This window comes from Loxodonta africana, chromosome 8 (genome assembly GCF_030014295.1).
Source record: "Loxodonta africana isolate mLoxAfr1 chromosome 8, mLoxAfr1.hap2, whole genome shotgun sequence".
NCBI classification, from domain to species: Eukaryota; Metazoa; Chordata; class Mammalia; order Proboscidea; family Elephantidae; genus Loxodonta; species Loxodonta africana.
In genome coordinates this window covers 115979622-116005040 of record NC_087349.1, presented here as the reverse complement: position 1 = coordinate 116005040, position 25419 = coordinate 115979622, and the positions used below count along the sequence as shown (strand labels likewise).

At 43.2% G+C, this 25419-nt stretch overlaps 2 protein-coding genes across 2 annotated transcripts in view; both read right to left on the bottom strand.

Moving 5' to 3' along the window:
* The window catches only part of LOC135232268 (polycystin-1-like protein 1), a 34885-nt gene extending 13551 nt beyond the window's left edge, over nucleotides 1-21334 (bottom strand). Inside the window, exons 1-8 of the mRNA XM_064290239.1 lie at nucleotides 21255-21334; nucleotides 20699-20875; nucleotides 18351-18469; nucleotides 10981-11091; nucleotides 5578-5686; nucleotides 4520-4603; nucleotides 3408-3580; nucleotides 2112-2346 (exon numbers count right to left, since the gene is read on the bottom strand). Of these exons, the coding sequence (XP_064146309.1) occupies nucleotides 2112-2346; nucleotides 3408-3580; nucleotides 4520-4603; nucleotides 5578-5686; nucleotides 10981-11091; nucleotides 18351-18469; nucleotides 20699-20875; nucleotides 21255-21257 (1011 nt within the window). The 5' untranslated portion in view covers nucleotides 21258-21334. The remainder of the gene's footprint in view (nucleotides 1-2111; nucleotides 2347-3407; nucleotides 3581-4519; nucleotides 4604-5577; nucleotides 5687-10980; nucleotides 11092-18350; nucleotides 18470-20698; nucleotides 20876-21254) is intronic.
* A 1539-nt stretch (nucleotides 21335-22873) lies between these two features.
* LOC135232267 (polycystin-1-like protein 1) overlaps nucleotides 22874-25419 on the bottom strand; it is a 40919-nt gene continuing 38373 nt past the window's right edge. Inside the window, exon 15 of the mRNA XM_064290238.1 lies at nucleotides 22874-24595. Coding sequence (XP_064146308.1) covers nucleotides 24353-24595 — 243 coding nt within the window. The 3' untranslated portion in view covers nucleotides 22874-24352. The remainder of the gene's footprint in view (nucleotides 24596-25419) is intronic.

Genomic DNA, 25419 nt, shown 5'->3' with positions numbered 1-25419 from the left:
CCAGTCTCTGTCAGACCAGCAAGCATGGTCTTTTGCATCTGTGTGTGTGAGTTAGAATTTTGTTCTACATTTTTCTCCAGCTCTGTCCGGGACCCTCTATTGTGATCCCCATCACAGCAGTCAGTGGTGGTAGCTGGGCACCATCTAGTTGTGCTGGACTCAGTCTGGTGGAGGCTGTGGTACTTGTGGTCCGTTAGTTATTTGGACTAATCTTTCCCTTGTGTCTTTGGTTTTCTTCATTCTCCCTTACTCCAGATGGGGTGAAATCAATGGAGTATCCCAGATGGCTGCTCACAACTTTTAAGATCCCAGATGCTGCTCGCCAAAGTAGAATGTAGAACACTTTCTTTCTAAACTGTGTTATACCAATTGAGCTAGATTTCCCCCGAGCTCATGGTTCCCACAGCCCTCAGCCCACTAATTCAGTCCCTCAGGGAGTCTGGATGTGTCTATGAAGCTTCCATGACCTTGATATCAGGCACTACTTCTGAGCCTCAGTTTCTTCATGACTGAAACAGGAACTGTAATAACTACTTCGCAGATGAACTTAAATGACATAATGTACATGGAAAGTACTTTGTAAACAGAAAACACTCTGCAGACTAACTCGTGTGTTCCCCTTTGTGCATCTGACCTTCTCACTCCTGTAACCCCTACCCCATATTAAAACACTGTGAATCTTTGATGGTTAGTAACCCAAACTCAAATTTAATAATCTTATGAGGGTTTGAACCACATTAGCAGGAAGCTTTATAATTACTTTTTGTTTTCGTTGGGGGTTATATATAGGAGCCCTGGTGCACAGTGCTTAAGTGCTTGGCTGCTAGCTGAAAGGTTGGCAGTTCAAACTCACCAGGTACTCTGCGGGAAAAAGATGTGGCAGTCTGCTTCTGTGAAGATTTATGGACTTAGAAACCCTATAGAGTGATTCTACTCTGTCCTACGGGGTGTTATGAGTCAGAACAGACTCCACAGCAGTGGGTTTGGTTCTGGTATGTACTGTCCCCACGGGACACAAACGAAAGGAGAGTTCATTTTTGGTGGTTAATGCAAAGGCGTTCAAAAGCAATGCTGTGTGGATCCGTACTGCAGCCTACGGCAAAAGGAAAAATCAGCAATACTGATTGTATCTTGATTTAAAATTTTGATATTTTGTCCATCGTGGGCTTTTTACATTAATTTTCATTTTTGAAAATACTGCATTACAGCATGACTTATCTTGATGCCTGAGATTTTGGAGCCCCAGCAAGTTTTGTACTTGAGGCAGGTGCCTCACCTGCCTCACCTTACTCCAGACCCTGCTCCTTTTCTAGTCTTCCTTTCCCACCCCAACATACAAGCAGAGCACTGAGGCTCCACTCACAATCTCAGCCTTCACTGTCACTGGCAATCCACAGAATTGGAAATCTCATGAGTTTCCAACCCTTCACTCCTGAGGGAGTCTCTGGGTGGTGTAAATGGTTAACATGTTCAGCTACTAACTGAAAGGCTGGCAGTGTGAGTCCACCCAGAGGCACCTCGGAAGAAAGGCCTGGAGATCTGCATCTGAAAAATCAGCCATTGAAAACTTCATCGAGTGCACTTCTACTCTGACACGCACGGGGTCACCATGAGTCAGAATTGGCTCGATGGCAACTGGATTTTGGTTATATTCCTAAGGCAATGTGTTTCTCATCTCATTTTTCTGTGTATTTGACCTGAAATGTCATTAAATCTTTGTTTTTCGTAGCTGAAAGCTTAAATATAGGCAAAAAAATCAGAAAAAGCCCTCAAGAAAATGTTCGCAATGGCTTCCTGTGCTCTTGATTGTTTTCTGAAGCGACACGAACGTATTCTACCTTACCAAGACCTACGGGAAAGATCTAGATATTAGTCCCAATCCCCCTAAGATAAATTCTGTATGTCAAGGTAGCTCTATATTTGCACATGCCATGTACATGGTGATTGGTTTCCCCATCAGAGTCTTATTCATTTTGTGCCCCAACACTAATAAGGCCGCCATGTAATAGGAATGTGGCCCGTGGTGTCTGGATGGATAAGACCTATTGGTGGGGTAGCCTGCAGGCTTCTTTCTGAGCCCCCCTCGTAGGCAGGGGCTGACCTAAACTCACCTCAGTAAACACGAGGGGGTACCTCAGGGTTGAGTCACTGAGGAAAACGCTGGCTGACTCCACTTGAGAGGAGGGAAGGAGATGCCCGGTGGGAGTCACCTCCATCCTTAGGGACACTCTGGTGAGGAGCTGGGTTGGAGGGTTGTAGAGGGTGAAGTGCACAGAAACGGCCCTGGTGCCTCGGCTGATCCATCGGTTGGCCCTGAGGTTGGTCAGGATCGCGTGGGCTTCAGGCCTGCAAAGGAGCACAAGTCAAGGGAAGACGGAAAGGCTTTGAAGTCCACGAAGTATCCACAAGGCAGGCCCCACACCGGGAATGCCTGAGGCAAGCATTCTCAAGGAAAACAACCCCTGAGCTTCAAAGAGTTGCACAGATGGGCCCTTCTGTATCCGTGGAGTCGCTCAATAGCCCTTTGTCCCTCTTTCTTTGCCCTACCCTCTTGCCATGTCAGCAGCCAGGGTGGACACACAGGCAGGGGGGTTGAAGAGAGGAGGGCTTCCGGTTCCCCACAGCACAGCATGGTGGGGTGGGGGGGTTCCCAGTATTTCAGCACCAAGGGCTCCACAACATCCAGTTTTCTTTTTCTGCAATGGTCCCCATTCTTTAAAGAAATTATTTTTAACAATCCACATTTAGTACCTAGTAGATTGTTTCCTTTTCCTTTTTTATTTATTTATTTTTAGTATTACTCAAAGGCATACATTATTGTCATCACCAAGCAGGATTGTTAGTACAATCCCAACAGCACGTAAAGGAGCATGCTGCCACTGTGGGCCAGGGAGGCAGGACAGAGGACACTGTAGGCTGGCTGGCTTCAAACCCTGGCTCTAACTTGGGAGCAGTTCAGTCTCCCTAGCCTCAATTCCTTCCTCTGTACAACATCATACAAAAGTAGTACTAGCACTACTTCACAGAGTTGTGGGGATTAAGTGAGGTGCTTTTTTAGTGTCCAGCTTGGTTCAATACATGTCCATTACGCTCCATGACATCAGGCCTTCTAGGAATAAATCAAGCATTTTTGGAAGAATGTTCAGTTTTGCCCTTTCTTATGCACTTAGAGTCTGAAGACCTGAGTTTCAACTCTAATCCTGTTGCACACCATCTGGTGCCCTTGGGCAGCTACTATTCTGTGATCTGACAATAGTAACAAGTCTGCCGTAATCCCCTGGGGCCTGTTTCCATCACTGTGGAGGCACGTGCCTGCCCTGGAAGCCCTCTGGGAAGCTGCCTTTGGCCACAGAGTGCTCATGTCCAGCGCACACACTGACGACCACGGGCTCTCCAAACACACTGACCTTGTCCTGCCCAGGGGGAGTACACAGTCCTCCCTCGCCCCGCAGCCCTCGGGACGACTCGGGGTTACTTTTTGATTCTCTGGGTCTGTCATGTAGTGGTTTATAGGCCCTCCAACTTTGGGGCTACAGGCAGGAAGAGCATCTTTGATAAGGGCTGAAAATGGGCTGGAAAGCTGAAAAAGAAACCACCAGAGAAGAAATAGGTACATATTTCAAATTTCACCCTGCGTCCTGGGGTTTGCAAACCCTGACCGACAAAGGTATATCCAATATTCTGAAACGTGGTACACGTGGTCTCCCGCTGTATCTGCTGAGTATCTAGAAGCTGGGGTGTCTGACTGCCTGGGCCTGGACAATCCAAATCCTATCCCTTTATGGGAGATGATAGAGGGAGAGTGCCCATAGCAGTGGGCACAATCAGAAAAAGATTTGCCAGTATTCTACTTTTAGCATTGAAAAAAATATTCTGGTTTTACCTAAAATGTTAAGTCTTCTAACGGTCAGATCATGAATCAACTAGCCTTGCAGCAGAGTGCCAGGGTAGGAAGAGGTATTTGGAAAGGCGGGAAGAGAGAAGGAAATGGAGGTCAAGGACCACACTGCCCCAAACCTGGGAACTCACACAAACGATCAGCCAGACTCCCAGAGATGATTAAAATTATCTACCAATTTCCGGCCCAAACATTTCCTGTTGTGCTGTTGAGTCAATGTCAACTCACGGTGACCCTAAAGGACAGAACAGAACTGCCGCATAGGGTTTCCTAGGCAGTAATCTTTACAGGAGCAGATCGTCAGGTTTTTTCTCCCACAGAATGGCTGGTGGATTTGAACCATCAACCTTTGCATTTGGAGCCGAGTGCTTAACCATTTTGCCACCAAACCCGTTGCTATCAAGTTGATACCGACTCATAGAGACCCTATGGGACAGAGTAGAACTGCCCCATAGGGTTTCCAAGGAGTAGGTGGTAAGTTTGAACGGCCAACATTTTGGTTAGCAGCCAAGCTCTTAACTGCTACACTACCAGGGCTCCCTTTGTGCTATCAAGGATCCCTAAATGTCTCCTGGTCAGTTATAATTTAATTTATTTTTAGGGGAGAAAAGAATATCTTACCTTGCATAAACTATTCAGAGAAATATTTAGCTGTTTAATTACTGAGATGCCAGTTAGATAGCATTTTCCTTCAAGAGCTCCAGGCTAAAAGAAAAAAAAAATTAAAATGACTGGAAATACTGTAAACTTAAAAGAGCATCATCAAGTAGTGTTCAAAAGCTGCGGGTATGTGCTGGGTAGCTTTGCCTGCTAAACTGGAGGTCAGAATTTTATTTTCCTTCTAAAGACATTCTCAGGCTTTAACCATCATTCTAAGAAAGATAGCAACTACCTCCACAGTCTTGTCCTGGAAAGAGTCTAAAATTCATATGGTGCTTCCATAATCTGTACCAAATAAGAACCTTTTTATCTTTTTCTAAAGTTTCTCCAGTTTCAACCCATGTGATTACACGGAATACACCTAAATGAAATTAGAAATAAAGTGGTTGGGAAATGCAGGACAGAGTCATTTTATAAAAAGAAAAAGGTAGAAAATAAAAGATAAGCTAGGAAGACCCTCAACGAGATGGATGGACTCAGTGGCTGCAACAATGGGCACAAACATAGCAACGATTGTGAGGATGGTGCAGGACAGGGCAGTGTTTTGTTCTGTCGTACATAGGGTCACTATGAGTCAGAACTGATTTGACGGCACCTAACAACAAGAACAGGAACAGAGTTACACAAAATGCATATCCCACTGTAACTTTTTCTCCAGAACTTGGGACAAGGCTCGCCTCTTGCAGGAAGCTTCCTTGATGCTTCCATCCCAGCCATTTGCCCTCCTCAGTTCCGTGGCTGCTCCTTGGGCTCCCCTTGTCATGGCATTCTGCACACTGAACTGGAACCTTCTGTTTGCTAGCTGTTCATGCCATCAGCCTGAAAGCTCCTGTTGGGACGCCATGTCCCTGCATCTAGCTAGGGCCTGAGAGTAGTTAACCTGGGGAATTGGGTGTAGCTGGGGAGGGTGTCATGGAATTTTGCAGGGAGAGGAACAGCATACTTTTTACCGGTTTCTGCCACTATCACATGGCTTTTCTGAGGTGATACTATTGCGGAGAGGAAAATGGAAGACGCACCTGGGCCCCATGCACGTCAGCCCCATACAGCCCATCCAGAAGCCTGGTCAGACTCCACTCCCACCAGCTATCGGTGCTTCTCAGGCCCTTAAAGGAGTTCTCAGCATTTCTTCATGGATGAATAAAAACAAAATGTTGTTTCTGGATCAACAAGAACAACTAATGGCAAGAATGAAAATGTTTCTCCTGCCAATTTTTTTTCTCTAATTCACATTAAACTAAACTCTTTTCAGAGACTCTGAAGAAATTAAAACCCAAACCATTTATATTTTGAGGTACAAAACTCCAGCACTCATTCTGATACTTAATAGCAGGAGACAGGGCAGTATAGTGGATAAAGTACTTATTCATTCACTTGTTTATTCACTCAACAAACTATGCAACTACTATGTGCCAGGCACAGTTACAGAACATGGGAAACTGAAAACCAAGTCCCTTCACAGTTAGAGGAAACAAACAATGCTGTTGTTGTGTGCCCTTGAGCTGATCCCAACTCGCAGTGACCCTATAAGACAGAGTAGAACTGTCCCATAGAGTTTCCTAGGCTGAAATCTTTATGGAGGCAGATTGCCAGGTCTTTTCTCCCACGGAGCTGCTGGTGGGTTCAAACTGCTGGCCTTTTGATTAGCAGGCAAGTGCTTAATAGGGCTCCTTCAAAATAATAAATAAGCAAAATACATGCTATGTTGGTAATAAATGTTAAGGAGAAAAGGTTAAGCAGAAAAGACAGGCTGTTGTGGGATGCGCAACTGAATATCTTAGTTCCAAGTGTCCAGGGAATGCTTCAATAGAAGGTGGTATTTGAGCAAAGTCCTGAAGAAACGAGCCACATGGACACCGAGAGATGGCGTGCCAGGCAGAGAGGATGGCAGGGGCACAGGCCGGGGCAGGAATGTGCCTGCAGGTTCAGGAACAGAGCAGAGGCCAGTGTGGCTGGTGCGGAGTGAACAATGGGGGTAGGAGGAGAAGGAGGAGGCCCTGGATCACACGAGTCGATACCCAAGTCCTTTCTCACTATGTATTGCCTGCTGAGCATGTCATTTAATCTTTTTTTCTTCAGTGCCCCCCAAAATGACAACAGTCACAACGAGATCCTGGCACCAAGACGGCTCTGAGCACTCGATGAGAGGCACAGATGAGGGGGTGGTGTTGACACTTAGTAGGGAGTCAACACGAAGCAGTGCTGTTTCAGTGGTGGATTCTCATCCTGCATGCGGGAGACCCTGGTTCAATTCCAGGCAATGCCTGTAATGCTCAGCCACCACCTGTCAGTCAGTGGAGGCTTGTATGTTGCTTTGATTTCTAAAAGAGTTTCAGTGGGGCTTCTAGACTAAGACAGACTAGGAAGAAAGGCCTGGTGACCTACTTCCAAAAGTCAGCCAGTGAAAACCCCATGGATCACAACAGTCCAATCCACAACCAACCATGGGGATGGCACAGGACCAGGTAGTGTTCTGTTCCACTGTGCATGGGGTTGCCATGAGTCAGGGGTGAATCAACAGCAGCTAACAGCAACAATAAAACTTGGATCAAAATACATGTCAAGTGTAAGGCAAGTTGTAGACTCCCAAAAGCACGCAGAGGTGGGATGAAGCAGCTGAGGGGAGATACTTCTGGAGACAGAGAAGGGAGGCGTAAAGTAAGCTGATCCAGCTCTGCAAGCATTCACAACCTCAGTCAGAGAAAGGAAAAGGATGAACAGAGAGAGGTGAAGAGAGAGAGGGCTTCAGGGAAGGAGGGAGGGGAAGGGAGAGGTGAGAGGTGAAGAAAGATGGTTGATTTTCAGTACAGGAATATCTTAAGCATCTGCTCTGGGAAGCAGAACTGTTGGATCTCATTTGACAGACAAACATTAATCCCATTTTTTTTTTAATAGACTAATAGGATCCATATTTTGTGTTTTTTTAAAAAATAATAATATCATAGATCCTTAAAGCCATGTTGTGTTTTCACAACTTTTAGGTAAACTTATCACTTCCTGATACTTTCTCCCCAATTGCGATAATGTTGAAGTCAAGAACCGAGTGTGACTCAGAGACAAAATGGTCCACATCCCATCTGTCTGCATTTCATGCCTCCTTCCTGACAAGCTTGGAGTGCATGTGGTGAACCAAACAATTCAGGAATACTCTATCCCAGTCTGTATTAATTCAAGTTATTAAAGAGGCCTATAAAATAGCTGAACAATGCAAAAGATAAAATCGGCAGTTGTTTTCCATTTATGGTACATGGGAAAAACACCTACTCCATTGATTGGTGGTTTTTGTCTTGTTTTATTTGGAATTTCATGGAGACTTTATTGATTTTAGGACCACTTAAAGCTTAAATAAGAAGAAATTCAATAATATGATAATTTTTTGTTAAGACCTTAGAAATCAAGTAGCCCACCTACTTCACTTTATGGATGAGGACACTAGGGCCCAGAGTCAAAGGACTTGCCCAGCATTACTTGGTCACCAAATGAGGGCAAGAACCCTTTAGTTCTTCCATCTAGGATGCTAGCAAATGTCAAATCCTAAAAGTGGTTGATGCTTCAGAATTATATACTGAGGGGGAGTGTTGGGGGAAGAATCCAATTTCAACATTCCATTATAAACCAGGATACATAAATATCCCCTGCCTGGTGGTTTTTTTTTTGGTGGCCAGAAAGGCCAGAGGTAGTGAGTCTTTGCATCCTTGTGGGAAAGACGAGGTCAGCATGAACCAATGGCAAATCGTCTTCTGAGTCATGAATGTGCACCTGACACATCTCACAAATATTATCTCAGCTGAATAGTTCTGATTTTAATATCAAAAAGCAACAACATGAGAAACAGGTCAAATAATGCTGATTTGTGAAATGCGAGATAAAAAATAAACTAGCAAAAGCCAGAAAATGTTCAAGTTTTGATTTCCAGTTCCAGAAGCTACCAAAGTGCTTTCTGTTTTGCACACAGCGCCATCTACTGGCATAAATCGCAAGTCTACACAAATGGGAAAGCTAGAAGTTGGTTGTTAATGGAAGTAAGTGCTGTTTTTGTAAATGGAGAGGTTAAAAATATCACTTAATTTCACTGCTAGGAGGTTTGTCAATAAAAGGTTGGATTACTGAGTTATAGAGAGTTCAGGCTCCTTTAACTTGGAAATCCAGGTCAGGCTCCTTTAACTTGGAAATCCAGGTCTTACTTTACTAGTGGGTCATAAAGCTGGCATGTAGCATGACATTATTAGCTAGCCATTATCTTTGGATATCAGTAATCCCGTCTTTGTAGAATATGAAATAAAAAAAATATGCCATGAAATACTAGGAAATTTGACTGGATTTTCCAGTGATTCATCCCCGCCAAAAAAATCCAACAAAAATAATTTACATCGAATCGTTTAGTCAAAGATAACACATTCACAGGAAAGCTGCAGGAACATGTTTGCAAATAATCTCCAAAGAAAGAGAAAGCAAATCCTGGAGTGTACTGAATTATTTTATTTCCTTCTACTGAAACCATAGTAAAGAACCAGGCGTGCTTCAGGGTTTTATCCTTTCACCACTCAATCTGTATGCTGAGCAAATAATCCAAGAAGCTGGACTATATGAAGAAGAACGGGGCTTCAGGATTGGAAGAAGACTCATTAACAACCTGCGTTATGCAGATGACACGCCCTAGCTTCTCAAAGTGAAGAGGACTTGAAGCACTTACTGATGAAGATCAAAGACTACAGCCTTCAGTATGGATTACACCACAACAGAAATAAAAGAAAAATCCTCACAACTGGACTAATAAGCAACATCATGGTAAACGGAGAAAAGATTGAGGTTGTCAAGATTCATTTTACTTGGATTCACAATCAACACCCATGGAAGCAGCAATAAAGAAATCAAAAGACTCATTGCATTGGGCAAATCGGCTGCAAGAGACCTCGTTAAAGTATTGAAAAGCAAAGATGTCACCTTGAGGACTAAGGTGTGCCTGACTCAAGCCAGGGTGTTTTCAATTGCCTCATATACATGCGAAAGCTGGACAATGAATAAAGAAGACTGAAGAAGAACTGACATCTTTCAATTGTGGTATTGGCAAAGAATATCAAACATACCACGGACTCCCAAAAGAATGAACAAATCTGTCTTGTAAAAAGTACAACCAGAATGTCCCTAGAATCAAGGATGGTGACACTACATCTCACATACTTTGGACATGTTATAAGGAAGGATCAGTCCCTGGAGAAGGACATCATGCTTGGTAAGGTAGAGGGTCAGCGAAAAAGAGGAAGACACAGTGGCTGCAACAGTGGGCTCAAGCATAGCAACCATTGTGAGGATGGCGCAGGACCGGGCAGTGTTTCATTCTGTTGTGCATAGGATCGCTACGAAACCAACTCAATGGCACCTAACAACAACTACATTAATTTAATAACAATTTTTCAATTAAAAAAAAAGAAATGCTACTCTAAATGTACACACTGATCGTAACATATGTATGTCCCAATTTGAGAAAGTTTGAAACATGTAAACTATGTTTTTTAGAACCAAAGAAATATGACACAACAAAATATTAATCAGTGGTTGTTTCTGGGAGGTAGTAGTATATATTTTCCAGCTTTGGATTTTTCAGTTCTTTCTTTATTGACCTACAGTGAACATCTACTACTTTTAAAAGTAGTAGGAAAAAAACGAATGGCTTGAAAAAAGGTAGAGAACTCAAGAAGGCATTTGCTAATACCATTGATTGAAGAACTTAGATGTCTTCAGCAAAAAAGGAATTGCTATACCCTATTTTGGCACAGGACTGAGGTTCCCAGACCTTAAAATGTCTTGCAAAATTGTTCCACTATTTACCAAAATGGAAACCCTAGTGACCCAGCGGTTAAGAGTTACAGCTGCTAACCAGAAGATCAGAAGTTAGAATCCACCAGGCGCTCCTTGGAAACCCTATGGGGCAGTTCTACTCTGTCCTATAAGGTTGCTATGAGTCGGAATTGACTCAACAGCAACAGTTTTATGAGTTTTATTTACCAAAATGAGACATTATGAATGTGCCCAAAGTCCCCATATCCGTGAATGGAGGTCCCTCATGACTGGGGAGAATACTATTCATGAGTCAATTTGGCAATCTTTTCCATATTTCACATCAGAGGAGAAGACAGCCCTGACTTGATCTCCAACTTGGTGAAAAACCTTTAGGCTTCAATCTTGCAAAGGCAAAATGAACAGAGGGAGTGGATTAGATGGTCCCGAGGGTCACTTCCTCTCTGACTCTGTCTAAATTAGACATCATCTGGCTTGCTCAATGTAACAGAGTCAAGCAAACACTCACGTAGAGCCCTGAGCACTGAGCATCCCATGGAAACCCTCACCCGGAGCCCTGAGCCAGGAGTAGATCACACCCATGCAATGGCCCAGATGTAGACAAGTTCACCCACATTTCCTACCTTGTAAATTCATTCCGGATGGCTTGATTGAGGGTATATTCATCCCGGGAGAATCTCCCATACGTCATAAACATAAGCAGAAGCAGCATGAGGATGTACATGAAAAAGTCTCTGTAAGAAAGATATTTAAAAATTAAAAAGATATAAAAAAAAATTATCTTCACAGACCTCCTGTATATACTCACAGTTCTTTCACTCAGCAAAACATTTTTTAATAGAAATGGGCTTTCAAATGCCTGGGAAGAAAGATATTCCTAGGAGGAAATTTTTGTATAAGGTGTGAGTTATGCGTTGAGTTTTATTTTTTGCATACCCACATCCAATTTTCCCAGCATGATCTGTTGAAAAGACCACCCTTTGCTGAATTGCATTCACGCCTTTGTCTGGGCCTGTTTCTGGGCTCTCTATCTTGTTCCACTGATTTATGTGTCTTTTCTTTTGTCGACACCATGCTGTCTTGATTGCTGTAGGTTTATATAAGTCTTGAAATTGGATAGTGTGAGTCCTCTGATTTTTCCTTCTGTTTTCAGAATTGTTTTGCTTATTCTAGTTCCTTTGCTTACCATATACATTTTAGAAATAACTTGTTGGTACCTATTTAAAAGCTCAAAGGGTTTTTATTGGGATTACATTGAATCTATAGACCAAGTTGGAAAGAAGTGATGCCTTAGCAACATTGGGGCTTTCAATCCATGAATATGGTCTATATTTCCATTTAATTAGGTCTTCTTTCATTTCTTTCATTGGAGTTTTGTAGTTTTCAATAATATACAGATGCTGCAAACATTTTCTTAGATTTATATTTAAGCATTTCATTTCTCTAGTGTTACTGTAAATGCTATACATATATACATATTTTTTAATTCTGATTCTTCATTGCTGAAACATAAAAACGCAATTCACTTTAGTATATTGACCCAGTGTCTTGAAAACCAGGATCCGTGATGGTTAAGCACTAGTCAGCTAACCCAAAGGTTGGCAGTTCCAACCCACCAGCAGCTCTGCAGAAGAAAAGACCTTGTGATGTGCTCCTGTAAGATTTCAGCCTAGGAAATCCTATGAGGCAATTCTACTCTGTCACACAGGGTTGCTCTGAGTCGGAACTGACTTAATCATATACAACAAGAACATCCTGAAAACTCGTTAAATTCACCTATTAGTTCTAGGAGCTTGTTTACGATTCTTTGGGAGTCTCTGCAAAGACTAATCATGTCATTTTCTGATAAAGATTTTGATTTCTTCCTTTGAAAATCATATGTCCTCTTTCTTTTTCTTGCCTATCACACTGTCTAGGCCTTCCAGTATGTTAGATAGGAGTGGAGAGAGAGGGTTTTCTTGCCTTATTTTTGATCTTACAAAGCATTTAATGTTTCACCATTAAGTACGATGTTAGGTGTAGGGTTTTCATAAAAAAAAAAAAAAACCACTGCCGTCGAGTCCATTCTGACTCATAGTGACCCTACAGGACAGAGTAGAACTGCTCCACAGAGTTTCCAAGGAACGCCTGGCGGATTTGAACTGCCGACCTCTTGCTTAGCAGCCGTAGCACTTAACCACTATGTCACCAGGGTTTCCAGGTAAGAAAAAAAGAGAAAAGAGAGGTTTTCATAGATCCCTTTATCAGGTTAAGGAAGCTCCCTTCTTTTATTTTCAAGGAATGAAACGAATTTTGAATTTTCTTACTTTTTCTTCATCTATTGAGATAATCATATTATTTTTTAATTTTTTTCTGTGAATACATTAACTAATTTTCCTCTTAAATCTCTTTTTATATATAGATACCACCTCCAATTCTATTTTTTTTAGTGTTTTTAGTTTCCTTTCAAGTTATTTGTTGATAAAACTAATTTTCTGTGCTGTGAAGTTTCTCACAGTCTGGAATTTGCCGATTGCTTCCTCGTGGTGCGATTTCATATGTTCTTATTGTAACCTGGAAATTGGAAGAAAAAACTTAATCAGATTAAGATTTGACTTTTTTGGCTAGGTAGTATATTTTTCCATCAAAAGACGATGCAAAATGTATAGTTGTTTCTTCTCTCTCTCTTTCTCCTCTCCCCCTTCTCTCTCTTTTATGTTGCAGCTATTGTTTGTGTTAATGTCTAGATTCATTAATTCATCGAAGGTTGCAGAGTGGTCATGTTCCAATTCTATTATTTTGCCTTCATTGATTGCCTGGAATACGTCTTAAAGACAAACAACCCCTCTTCCATTATTCGGTTTTCCAGAGGTATAGTTTATATAGGAAAGACAGGATTGATACTTCCTTCACCAGTTTTTAAAAAGTTGGCTCCCTAGCATCCTCCAACATCGATAAATTACATTTCTTAGTGTCATTACAAATTCATGGCTTTAAACATATTAGATGTGCTTCAAGCCACATCAGAGACTAGTCTTGATTTCATGGCAACAGAATCTATCTTTAACCAATACGAATCCTTTTAAATTGGCTTCTGAGTCCTTTGGCAATGACTGCAGTAGTGTTTACTTGCTTCCTTGCAAAGGAAATGCTTTGGCTTATCTTGTACATTTTCTATCCCAGACCTCAAATCAGGAATTCCAAGGCTCACTTGCTCTTTTTAGTAGAAAATGGTACTTGGAGGCCAGAATCTCAATGCTAAGGGGATATTCATTGCTGCTGGGTTGTTTTTAGGCCTTTTTGGGGTGGACAAAGCTAGAAAAAAAAATTTTTTTTCCTGGAAAAAAGATTTTAAGCTTATACTTTCAATTCAAATTCAGGATTACTGGGTGGTTTTTTTGTTGTTGTTTATTTTTTAACATTATCATGCTTTAGGTGAAAGTTTGCAGTGCAAATTACCTTCTCATTCAAAAATTTATACACAAATTGTTTTGTAACATTGGTTTCAATCCCTGCATTGTGTCAGCATTCTCCCCCTTACCCCTTCTACCCCGAGTTCACCATGTCCATCTGTCCAGGTCTCCTGTCCCGTCCTGCTTTCTCACCTTTGCTTTTGGGCAGGTGTTGCCCACTTGGTCTCGTATACTTGATTGAACTAAGAAGCACGTTCCTCATACGTGTTATTATTTGTTTTACAGGCCTATCTAATCTTTCGCTGAAAGGTGGACTTCGGGAGTGGCTTCAGTTCTGAGTTAGCAGGGTATCTGGGCGCCATTGTCTCAGAGGTTCTTCCAGGCTCTTTCAGATCAGTAAGTCTAGTCTTTTGTGTGTGTGTGTGTGTGTGTGTTAATTTGAACTTTGTTCTACATTTTTCTCCCGCTTTGTCTGGGACCCTCTGTGGTGATCCCTGTCGAGCAGGTTGGTGGTGGTAGCTGGGCACCATTTAGTTCTTCTAGGCTCAGTCTGGTGGAGGCTGGTGTTCATGCAGTCCATTAGTCCTCTGGACTAATATTTTCCTTGTGTCTTTGGTTTTCTTCATTCTCCTTTGCTGCAAACGGGACGGGACCAATAGATGTATCTTAGATGGGTGCTCACAAGCTTTTAAGATCCCAGATGCTACTCAACAAAGTAGGATGTAGAACATTTTCTTTATGAACTATGTTATGCCAATTGACCTAGATGTCCCCGGAGACAATGGTCCCCAGGCCTCGGCCCCAGTGAATTGATCAATTCAGGTGTTTGGATGTGTGACTCGATCACTTCAGGTGTTTGGATTTGTGAATAGATCACATCACGTGTTTGGGTGTGTGAAGGAACCTTCTATGACTTTGCCTTGGTCAGTTGTGCTGACTTCCCCTATACTGTGTGTTGTCTTTCCCTTCACCAAAGGTAACCCTTGTGTACTACCTAGTTAGTGATTTCCCCTCCCTAATCTCCCCTCCCATGTAACCATCAAAGATTGTTTTATTCTGTGTGAAAATTTTTGTTTTTTTTTATAATAGTAATCTCTACAGTATTTGTCTTTTTGTCATTGACTTATTTCACTCAACATAATACCCTCTGATTCATCCATGTTGTGAGATGTTTCCCTGATTCATCATTATTCTTTAATGTTGCATAGTATTCCATTGTGTGTATGTACCATAATTTGTTTATTCATTCATCTGTTGATGGGCACTTAGGTTATTTCCATCTTTTTGCTATTGTGAATAATACTACAATGAACATGGGTCTATTTGTGTGATGGCTCTTATTTCTCTAGGATATATTCCTAGGCGTGGGATTGCTGGATCGTATGGTATTTCTGAAGCAAGAGTAGTGAGACTACATCTCACATAATTTGGACATGTTATCAGGAGGAATCAGTTCCTGGAGAAGGACATCATACTTGGTAAAGTAGAGGGCCAGAGAAAAAGAGGAAGATCTTCAATGGGATGGATTGACACAGTGGCTGCAACAACGGGCCCAAGCATAACAACGATTGTGATGGTGGCACAGGACCAGGCAGTGTTTCATTCTGTTGTACACAGGATCACTATGAGTCAGAACTAACTCCATGGCACCTAACAACAACAACAACATGGTATTTCTATCTTTAGCTTCTTAGGGAAGCACCATATTGTTTTCCATAGTGGTTGTACCATTTTACACTCCCACCAGCAGTGTATAATAGTTCCAATATCCCCGCAGCCTCTCCAACATTTATTATTTTCTGTTTTTTTAATTCATTCCAGTAATGTCGGGGTGAGATGGTATATCAATGTAGTTTTGATTTGTATTTCTCTAATGGCTAATTATTACAAGCATTTCCTTATGTGTCTGTTAGCCGACCGAAGGTCTTTGGTGAAGTGTCTGTTCCTATCCTTTGCCCATTTTTAATTGGGTTATTTGCCTTTTTGTTGTTGAGTTGTTGAAGCACTCTAAGGATTTTAGAGATTAGACCCTTGTCGAATATGCCATAGCCAACTTTTTTTTCCCCAGTGTGTATATTCTCTTTTTACTCTTTTGATAAAGTCTTTTGATGAGCTTAAGTGTTTATTTTCTAGGAGTTTCCAGTTATCTAGTTATCTCCCACTGCTTCTGCATTGGTAGTTATGGCTTGTATTCATTCTATTTATGCCAGATATTAGGGCCCCTAGTGTTGTCTCCATTTTTTCTTCCATGATATTTATCATTTTAGGTTTTATATTTAGGTCTTTAATGCATTTTGGGTTAGTTTTTGTGTATGGTGTACAAAATCTTTATAGATCTATTTTCAAGGTCTTTAATTCTTCTACCAGTTCAATTTACTATCGAGCTCTTCTAAGGAATTCATCATTACGGTTACTGCACTTTTCGACACTGGAATTTACATTTGGTTCTTTTTTATAATTTCTGTTTATTGAAATCCTCTTTGATGCAACATTGTTATCATACCTTCCTTTATTCCTTTAATCATGATTTCTTTTAGTTCTTTGAGCATATTTGTAATAGCTGCTTTGAAGTCTGAATCTGTTAAATCTGGAATGTGGTCACCCTCACAGGCAGTTTTTGTTGCTTGTTTTTTTTCCCTGTGGATGGCTCACACTTTCCTTTCCATGATTCATAATTTTCTGTTAAAATCTGATCATTTTAGATCACATATTTTAGCAACTTGGGATACTGATCTCTCCTTTTTCTGGGACTTGTTAATAGTTTCCCCTTTGTTAGTGATTTTCCATTTTTCTCGAGTTGCCCTTCACATTCTTTCTTTGTCTTTGATTTTGGTAAGTATGATTATGATAAGTCTTGATAATTTTGTTTTGGGTCTATCCTACATGGAGTTTGGTGAGCTTGTGTTTTAAATTTCATAGCCATTTTACTGAATTCTTTTATTATGTATTTTAGGTTTTTTCCCCTTCCTTCCTTTCTTCCTTCTTTCCTTCCTATCTTCCTTCTTTCTTTCCTCCCTCTCTCCCTCCTTCCTTTTCCTTTTCCTTTCTTTTGGTGGGGCGTTTCCCAGACATTCAATCATGACATATACAAAGAAGGCTAGTTTTACCTCTTTCCAAGTCTGTTGCCTCCAAGTGCATTCTCTGGTCTAACTGCCTCGTTCTGCTCAGCCTGGACTCTGTTCCTGGGGGGTTCTCAGCACTCCAGTGTCGAGTCCTGAATGGAACTCGGTATTTGTTGGCTTTGCATGTTCTCCTGGCCCAGATGGCTCTACACCCTCAGGCCTTGCCCTGGCCTGTAAACTGGAGGCTGTACAGCTCTCCCTGCCCCTGCTGCCCTCACATTGTCCTGTTGCACTCTCCAGTGAAGAAGGCCTGAGAGTGACATAGGTTCTCCAGCCCATCAGATGCCACAGCAGTTCCCTGGACTCTTCTCTGTAGAGACGCTGACTGACTACAAGTCTCTCGGGCTCAGGCGTTTGTCCCCACCTGTATACATTTGGAGGCATGTGGGATACTACATCATCTAATTTTTCTGTAGGTGTGTTCTGTGGGTTTTTGTTTTGCTATCTTAGTCACTCTGTCAACTTTTACAGAGACATTTGAGGAGATTAGATAATTATGCCATTGTTCCACCTTCTGAATCCCTTTCCCTCCTTTAAACTTGCTATTCAAACACAACCACAGCTCTTCTCTTTGAAAAAGAATTTGCTTTAGAATGTGCTTCATATTAAAGGTGGATCTGATGGTGCTCCAATTGTAATGAAGGGGTTTTTGATAAAAAATAGTTGGAGGCAGTTCTATTACACACTCGGGCAACACCATTTTTGAAAAAAAATAGCTGAAATTCCTAGGTCATTGATGAACTATATCACAAAGATTTTGGAGTCCAAATTCATGCTCATAATTTAAATAAAAGTCTTAACTAGTTTTTATGGAAGGCTTCATCCAGTAGTCCCAATCCAGCAACCAACATGGATGAGGAAGGAGAATGGGTATCATTGAAAGAAAGGTGTCTAAGGAGGAAGTTGGAGAGGTTTACCATGAGCATATTTCTTAAGTATTGTGTTTTATCTAAAAAAGTTTATGCAGATTTTACATTGAGCACCATAATATATCTGTGCACGTTTTAATATTAAAGTATTTTTCAATGTTTGCCATTGAGTTAAATCAATGCTTTAGGAAGAGTTGTTATATTTATCATATGGATTCCCATGGCCCAGGGGTGCATGTATCAGGCAGTGTGCTAAGTGCATGCATGTGTGAGGACTATATCCCAACATGTGTGTGAATGTAGAAATGATGAAGGAAGTTGAGGCCCAGAGGAGTCAAGCTTCTTGACCAATTTCTCATCACTGACAAGTAGCCGAAACAAGTTTTCTGACTCCAATTCTGCTTCTCTGCATATATTATACTTGAAAGTATGGCGTGTGATGTCGAAAAGGATGGCTTTGGTGCCAGAAAAGTTTCCCCCTTCCACTCCCTCACTGCCAGGTGTGAACAACCTTCAAGTATGGCTAGATGAAGCCCTTCCAAGGCTGGAGGACCTTCCCCCTGCTGGGGAATTAAACCCCAGCAAATCCAGAGAAGGTGCTCCTACCCACCTCAGAGCTGCTCGCGCACGAATCTCTTTCCTCATCCTCTCCTTTGTCGCTCTGAGCTGGGCTGTGGATGGTGGACGAGCCCAGCGCAGGTGGCGTGCTTGCTGCCGGTTGGCCAATACCTGTCAGAGAGAAGAGCACCGTAAGCCCCAGGCTGCGATGACAGGAGTAAGGCACCTGGTAACTCTTCTAAGCCAAGGAGCAGGTCACCACCATGTTGTGCACTCTGCCTGGTATTTGAGGAACAGAGAGTTCCTTTGTCCCAATGACATACAACAGGCTGCTGTGGGCATGGGGGGAGGGAGCCTACTTTAAAAGTCTGCTCCTGTCCCAGGAACATTTTTTTGGCAGCGATTGCAGCTGGGCCATTAAAAAGATTTACTTTACATGTGAGGTGTGTCTAATACTATCAAAATAATGGGAGCAGTTATCTTTGGCATTTGCACAGTATTTTTTTCTGAGAGACCCTCAAAGTGTAGAGAAGACATTTCAAAATAGAGTCTTAGCAAGAAATGACATTAGTTTTCTTGTTTTTGAGAAAAGGGATTATAGCTTTCATATTACATTTGTTTAGAGTCAGGGCATAGCAGTGGCCAGATAAATCAATCCATCAAAGGTATTCATTCGTTTCTCATTTCCACATTCATTCAGTCAGCACCCATTTTACTGGGCCAGGCACTGAGGCTGGTCTTTGTGATATTGTATGAAATCAGAAGCAGTCCTTTCTCTCCAAGAGCTCCCAGTCTTTTAGGAAATAGAGGCCAAGTACACAAATAATCAAAATATAATGTAGAACACTATGTATGCCAGAGTGGTCTACACATGGCTATCAGGGGTTCAGATACTACCTCCAGGTAATGCACCAAGAATCCAGAGAAATCATTACTGAGGATTCACTGGAGACGGACTCTGCTCCATGGAGAAGCTTGTATGTGGTGGCATACCTACGTTAAGGTGCTAAAGGACGTCCACATGAGATGACAACACACGTTTGGGGATGTCAAGCTGGCCTTTAAGAGGAGGGCCCTGAGATCACAGCTGAACATGGAAAGGAACCTCACCCCCACGGCTGAGATGCAGCACTTTGGGACACAGCTGCACATGGTGAACAGAGAAGGAAGGAAAACCTCCGAAGAAGAAAGGAAAGTTGAGACCCAAAAAGGTGTGAGGAAAATCTGAACAATACTGCTTCTCAAAAGCTGACGTGATGGGAAACGGAGAGTGGTGGTAGCTGCACAACACAACGTCACTAAATTGTACATGTAAAAAATGTTGAAATGGGAAACGTTTTCTTATATATATTTGTACTACAAAAAAAAAAAAAGCTAATGTGAAAGAGGAGAAGGAATGCAGAAGAAATGGGTGAGATTGACAAGGTTTAGGTCCCAAATCCGTCACTTACTGCTTACATGATCTTGGTCAAGTTACTTCACCTCCCTAAGCCTCAATTTTCCTCATCTTTAAAATGGTATGCTACTTACTTCATCAGGTATTTTGTGATATAACAAATGTAAATAAAGTACTTAGCATAATGGTTACTGCATAGTTTATATTAATATATACGTATTATCATCATCAGAGTTCCAGGTGAGGCCAAGAGGTGGAGGATCAGGTCATTTGACAAAGCCACTTACCCACTGGGGACTCACTAGTCTCCTTTGAGATGAAGGAGGGAAGATGAGGACAGAGATGAGGGTCGGCCTGGAAATGAACTGGGATTGTGTCCTTGGGGATAACTGACTTCTCGTTATTTCATATGAGTACAGACCTGCCTGCACACTGCATTTCATGAGCGTTTACATTAACAGCAGCAAGTCTGTGGATTTCTTTGTGGGGGCCTATAAACCTTTCCCTTTCTCCATATTATCCACACTTCCCAAGAGAATGCTATATATAGAACAGGCAAAGCAGAAGGAAGGAAGGGAGGGAGGGAGGGAAGGAAGGAAGGAAGGAAAGAAGGAGGGAGGGAGGGAGGGGAAGTGGGAGGGAGGGAGGGAGGGAAGGAGGGAAGGAGGGAAGGAAGAATTTTCTGTGGTCTACTGAAATGCAAATGGTCTAAAAGTTCTCCAAAATCATGTCAAGAATTACATTTCTCGTTTGCTTCCATATTTTAAAATATGTTCATTTCCTTGATGTTCTGGTTTCTTTGGAACTAGGGCAAAGGTAAGGAAATACATTTCCTTAGTTTACCTGTCATGTATATGTGTGCCAGGAAGCATAAAAAATTGAAATATATCCCATGGTTTCCACAAAACACAATCACTCTTGAATTTCAAGAATGATTTCAGATTGCATGAAGAGAATATAAAGTAGTTCTCTAAAGCTCAATTAAAACTGCATAGTTTTCTCACTTTATCAAATTCACTGGCACAGTCGGGAATGCCACAGCTTGAGAAAATGGGGATGCGGGTCTGGGAAAGTCGCTCCCATTCAAATTGTAAATCCTTGGTTGCATCACACAAAGACTCAGTAAAAAAGGCTTTGTCGTCTTTTCTCTTCCAAGCGAAACCCAATGCCATCAAACAGATCTAGAAGGAAGAACATTACATCTGTGTGTAGCTGGCAGCACCAGAGCTGTCCCACTGTCACTGAATCACAAATGGGACCCCACTTCCTGCTTCTAAACATACATTTGTCATCACCTGCCTTCAACTCTGCCCCTACTACTCATTAGGTGTGGCCACGGGCTTCAGTTCTCTAAGATTCTCTTTCTCCAAACTTAAAATGGGACTTCCGTGGAGATGAAATAACATACCATGTGGTGCTTAGGGCAGGGCCTAGCTCCCAGCTTTTCCTCATCACATCTATCATCAAGCTATAATCTACGATGTTACCACAAGGGTGCTGCTAATTTCACTTTTTCTGCGGCTCACGGACAGCTGCTCTACCATGCAGGGTGTTCCTTACCATCAGTGGCTGGGTGACAAAAACACAGCTCACCACGGAGAGAAACAGCAGATGCAGCCACCGCACACACTGGGTCGGGTCAAACCTGTGCCAATGGAGAGAGTGGCAGTTAGCATTCCCGCAAGGGCACCTGTTGTTATCTGAGCACAGATAAAAGATGAGACCTCTGGCCCCTTTCGGTGGTTGGTGTGACCACAGCAAAGGATGGGGCTTGTGGACAGGGGTGTGGCATCTTTCTGCCCACTGGAAGAGGGGGATCACTCTGCCTGCCCAAAGAAGGGCACCAACCTCCCAGAAGCTGCTCAAGGAGAAAGAGAAAGGAAAACCCAACACGCAGACACAGAACAGGGCACAGACACCAGAAAAGGGAGAGAAAGGGGTGGTGCAATAGTAACAACAACAATAATAATAAAGTTTACCTCTGCTGAGCACTTAGTAGGTGCCAGGCACTGTGCCAACATTGAGTATTTCATTCACGGTTGCACTCAGTACTTCCTTCACCCCTCATAACATCCTATAAACTGAGCACTATTACCCCAAAAAAACCATCGCCGTCAAGTTGATTCCAAAGCACTACTAAAATCTGTTGCTATCGAGTCAGTTGCAACTCATGGTGACCCTACAGGACAGAGTAGAACTGCCCCATAGGGTCTCCAAGGAGTGACTGGTGGATTCAAACCGCTGACCTTTTGGCTAGCAGCCACTACAGCTCTGAAACACTGTCAGTACTCCATTTACAGATGAGGAGCCCTGGTAAAGCAATGGGTAAGCACTCAGCTACTAAATAAAAGGTTGGCGGTTCACACTCAACCAGTGGGTGCACAGGAAGAAGACCTGGTGACCTGCTCCCATAAAGATCACAGCCTAGAACACCCTATCGGACAGGTTGCTATGAGTCAGCATTGACTCGACTGGCACCTAAGAGCAACAACATCTTATAGACGAGCAAACTGAGGTGCAGAGAGGTTTTAAAATAATTTGCCCACCATCACGGAGCAATTCAATACATGCAACCGCAACGAAGGAAAGAGCAGGGAATAAAGTGCTTTGATTCTGTGGCTACTCTTTCTGTTTTACGCAGAGTTGGGTCCACGGATCCCTACTAAATCAGACCTGGGGGCAGGTAAGGTGGCCCAGGCTGCCCTGGGGTCCACACCGAGGGTCAGCATGTGAGCATGTGTGGTGGAACTAAGTCTGAACCTAGGGAACCAGAGTCCCAAGGCCTGCATGGCAGGTGTGTGCTTTTTCTAACGACGTGAGAAGATGAATGACACCCTGTACACCGGTGCACCAGCTCAGACCTGGACCTCTTAGCAGCTTCATCACTGCTGGTACCCTTCCATCCTTGGAGGATAAGTCCTGAAGCTTCTTGTCAGACCTGAGAGTCCATCTCAGCCTGGACTGCAGTCATGGACCTGGCCAGGCCAAGCAACTACTGGGGGTTTGCATATGATTTTGTTCACGCAGTGATTAATGAGGGAGAAAATAGCAATAATGACATGTGGTAAGTGCATTTCATGTGTTCCCAGAAATGCAGGGATTTCCCTATAAATGCTTGACTTCAGTGAAAGGACTTGAGGATATTTTAAAAACTTTATGGCTCACCTGTATCCTAGAACTCCTGTTCCCAAACCACAGGCTACCGACACCATTGCACACAGAGCCCAGGCTGCAGAGCCTAACCAAGGCAGAAGCGCCCTCTGCTGTTGGGGAGCAAGGCCTGCAAGCCCACTACTGGGTGCTGAGGAAGAACAGGACAGAATGCAATGCTTTTAGTAGCACTGAATTTTACTAACGTGGGACTTTTACCTTCTTTTTCCATTGTTGTCACGGCTGGTAGGAAGCCCAAAGTTTCCTTATCCCTCTGTACCCTTTAAGGAGCCTCCAGGAAGTCCCCTTCCTAAGCCTACCAAGAGCCCCTCAACATCAGAGGCCTGTGAACCAGTTTCCATCCCACATCCCAGATGACTAAGCAGGGTCACCTGGAGTCGGCAGGTTCTGCCATGATTTGGATCAAGTGTCCACGTGCTCAGGACAGGGTGTGGGCACGTTCCCTTCAGATTACATCACCCCCTCTAGGATGTGACTTTTCTAGAGCCAAGCCCATGATCATAGGGGTATTCCCCATGCAGTGCTTTCTGCTTCCGAATGGAGGACTCTGAAGCCACATTTCCTCAAGGGAAAGCTCACAGGTAGATCTCCACAGAGGGCACCTCCAGAGGCTGCTCCATAATTTGGGCAAAATGGCACAACATTTAGACAGAGGGGCTCTTCCAGGAAACTGGCATTGGGCAAACCTTAGAAGCACTCTGGCTGGGCCAGCAGAGGAACCCTGAGCTACAGTCCCTCAACCATGTCCTTCCCACCTGGTATGCTAGGCAGGTGCCTGGCACTCTGCACTCTTGCTTCCCAGCCCAGTCCACACATCAAACTTTCCGTGTGCACAGCTTGTGCTAGTGACCAAGATCTGACATGGCTTCTGGCTTGTCCCCGATTCCCTGCTAGTGCTGGTGCCCTGGACTAAACCCAGCTCTGGTGCCAGAGGCCTCACTCACACAAAAACATCTTTACACCCACCATGTTTAAGGCCCTCTGCAATGGTGGGTCCAACTACACCTGTCCCTCCTTCAGCCACTAGTGCTGCCCTCATAGCTACTACCCCACAAAGCAGCAGTGTCCCTAGCTCCCAGATCTAGGGCTGCAGCCAGAGAAATCCATCTGCTCATCCACCCTGCAGCCCCAAAGCCCCGCAGCCACGTGCCAGCTCCAAGCCCTCACTCCCTGCTGCTCCCTACCAGTAATGTCCTCTGAGACATTACTACTAGTTACTTGGCCCTACTTTTTGGCCTCCAGGGGCCAGCCCCGTTGTGCCTGCTTAATTCCCCTGTCTCCACTGGCTCATCCCCGAATTTTCAGAATAATCTTGACACTGCAGATATTCTTTAACTAGTATTAAAAAATGGAAAGCTTCAAATTTCAGAATGCTTTAAAAAACCTAAGATTCTATTATTGACTTTTAAAAAAACTGTGACCAAATCTATGCAAGTCCGTATCAGAAACCACCAGGATTTCCACATAGCCGAGCCTGCGCCTTGTATTTAGATGTCATTAGAATACTTTCCCAGCTCCCCCTGTACTTGTCTGTCCCATTGTCCCCACGGCTGCAGGCTGACGCTGGACGATGGAGGGAGAGAGCTGAGCTGCACATGTAAGCCACGCCTACACACAGCCCTTGTCCAAGCTGAGAGGAGGGGCCGCCCTCCCCCTGCCGCCTCAGCAAGCTCACCAGGATCAGCTCTCCAGCCACGGTCCTTCCCACGGAGGATGTCTGATGTGTTACACTAGGAAACAACAGTTAGGACAGGGTTACTGTATCATGGAGACAGACTGACACGTAATGCTTTGCCCCAAGAGTAACGAGGTTTGTAAGCCTTCTCAGAGGACCGGGGTGACATTGGTGGGGGCTTTGTAGGCATCAAGCCTCTGATAGATTCTGAAAACAGGGTGTAGTGAGAAGAGGCATGATCTGCCTCTAAAGTCAGCTCCTCATACCCAGGAGAGGTCGTGTGTCTCTGGGGCAGTGGTGGCGTTCTGGTGGCTGCTCACTGCAAAGAGAGGCCTCACCTGGTCTTTGGAATGCACGACCTAGGCCCTGTCCCAAGAGAAGATTCTGGCCACAAGAAATCAAAACAGGACACTAGTATGGTGTTTGGGGAGCACTCAGAGCAGAAAAAGTGGGGGCGGGGGCGTGGAGACAGGACACATGAAAGGGACTGGAACCCAGGCTCTAGGAGCAAGAACTTATGCTCAAGAAATGGAAGCCATGGGTCTGTTGAACAGGAAAGCTAGAGACTTGAAAAAATAAGGACTGCAGTCATTGCTTATGGGCCACTGAGTTTCTGTTAATGGTGGTGGAATAACCTGGAAATGGGCAGTGGTAACAGTGGTACAACATGATAAATGTAATCAATGTCACAAAATAATACAACTAAAAATTGTTGAACTGGCAAATATTTTGTTACATTTTTATTTACAAAAAAAAAAAAAAAAAGGTATTCCATGTACTCTAAAACCCTTCCATATGGAAGAGCTGCACTTAAGCTAAAGACCCAAAGGAACAAAATACCAATGGGATTATGCAGTTTAGGTGCTTAGAAATTATTCT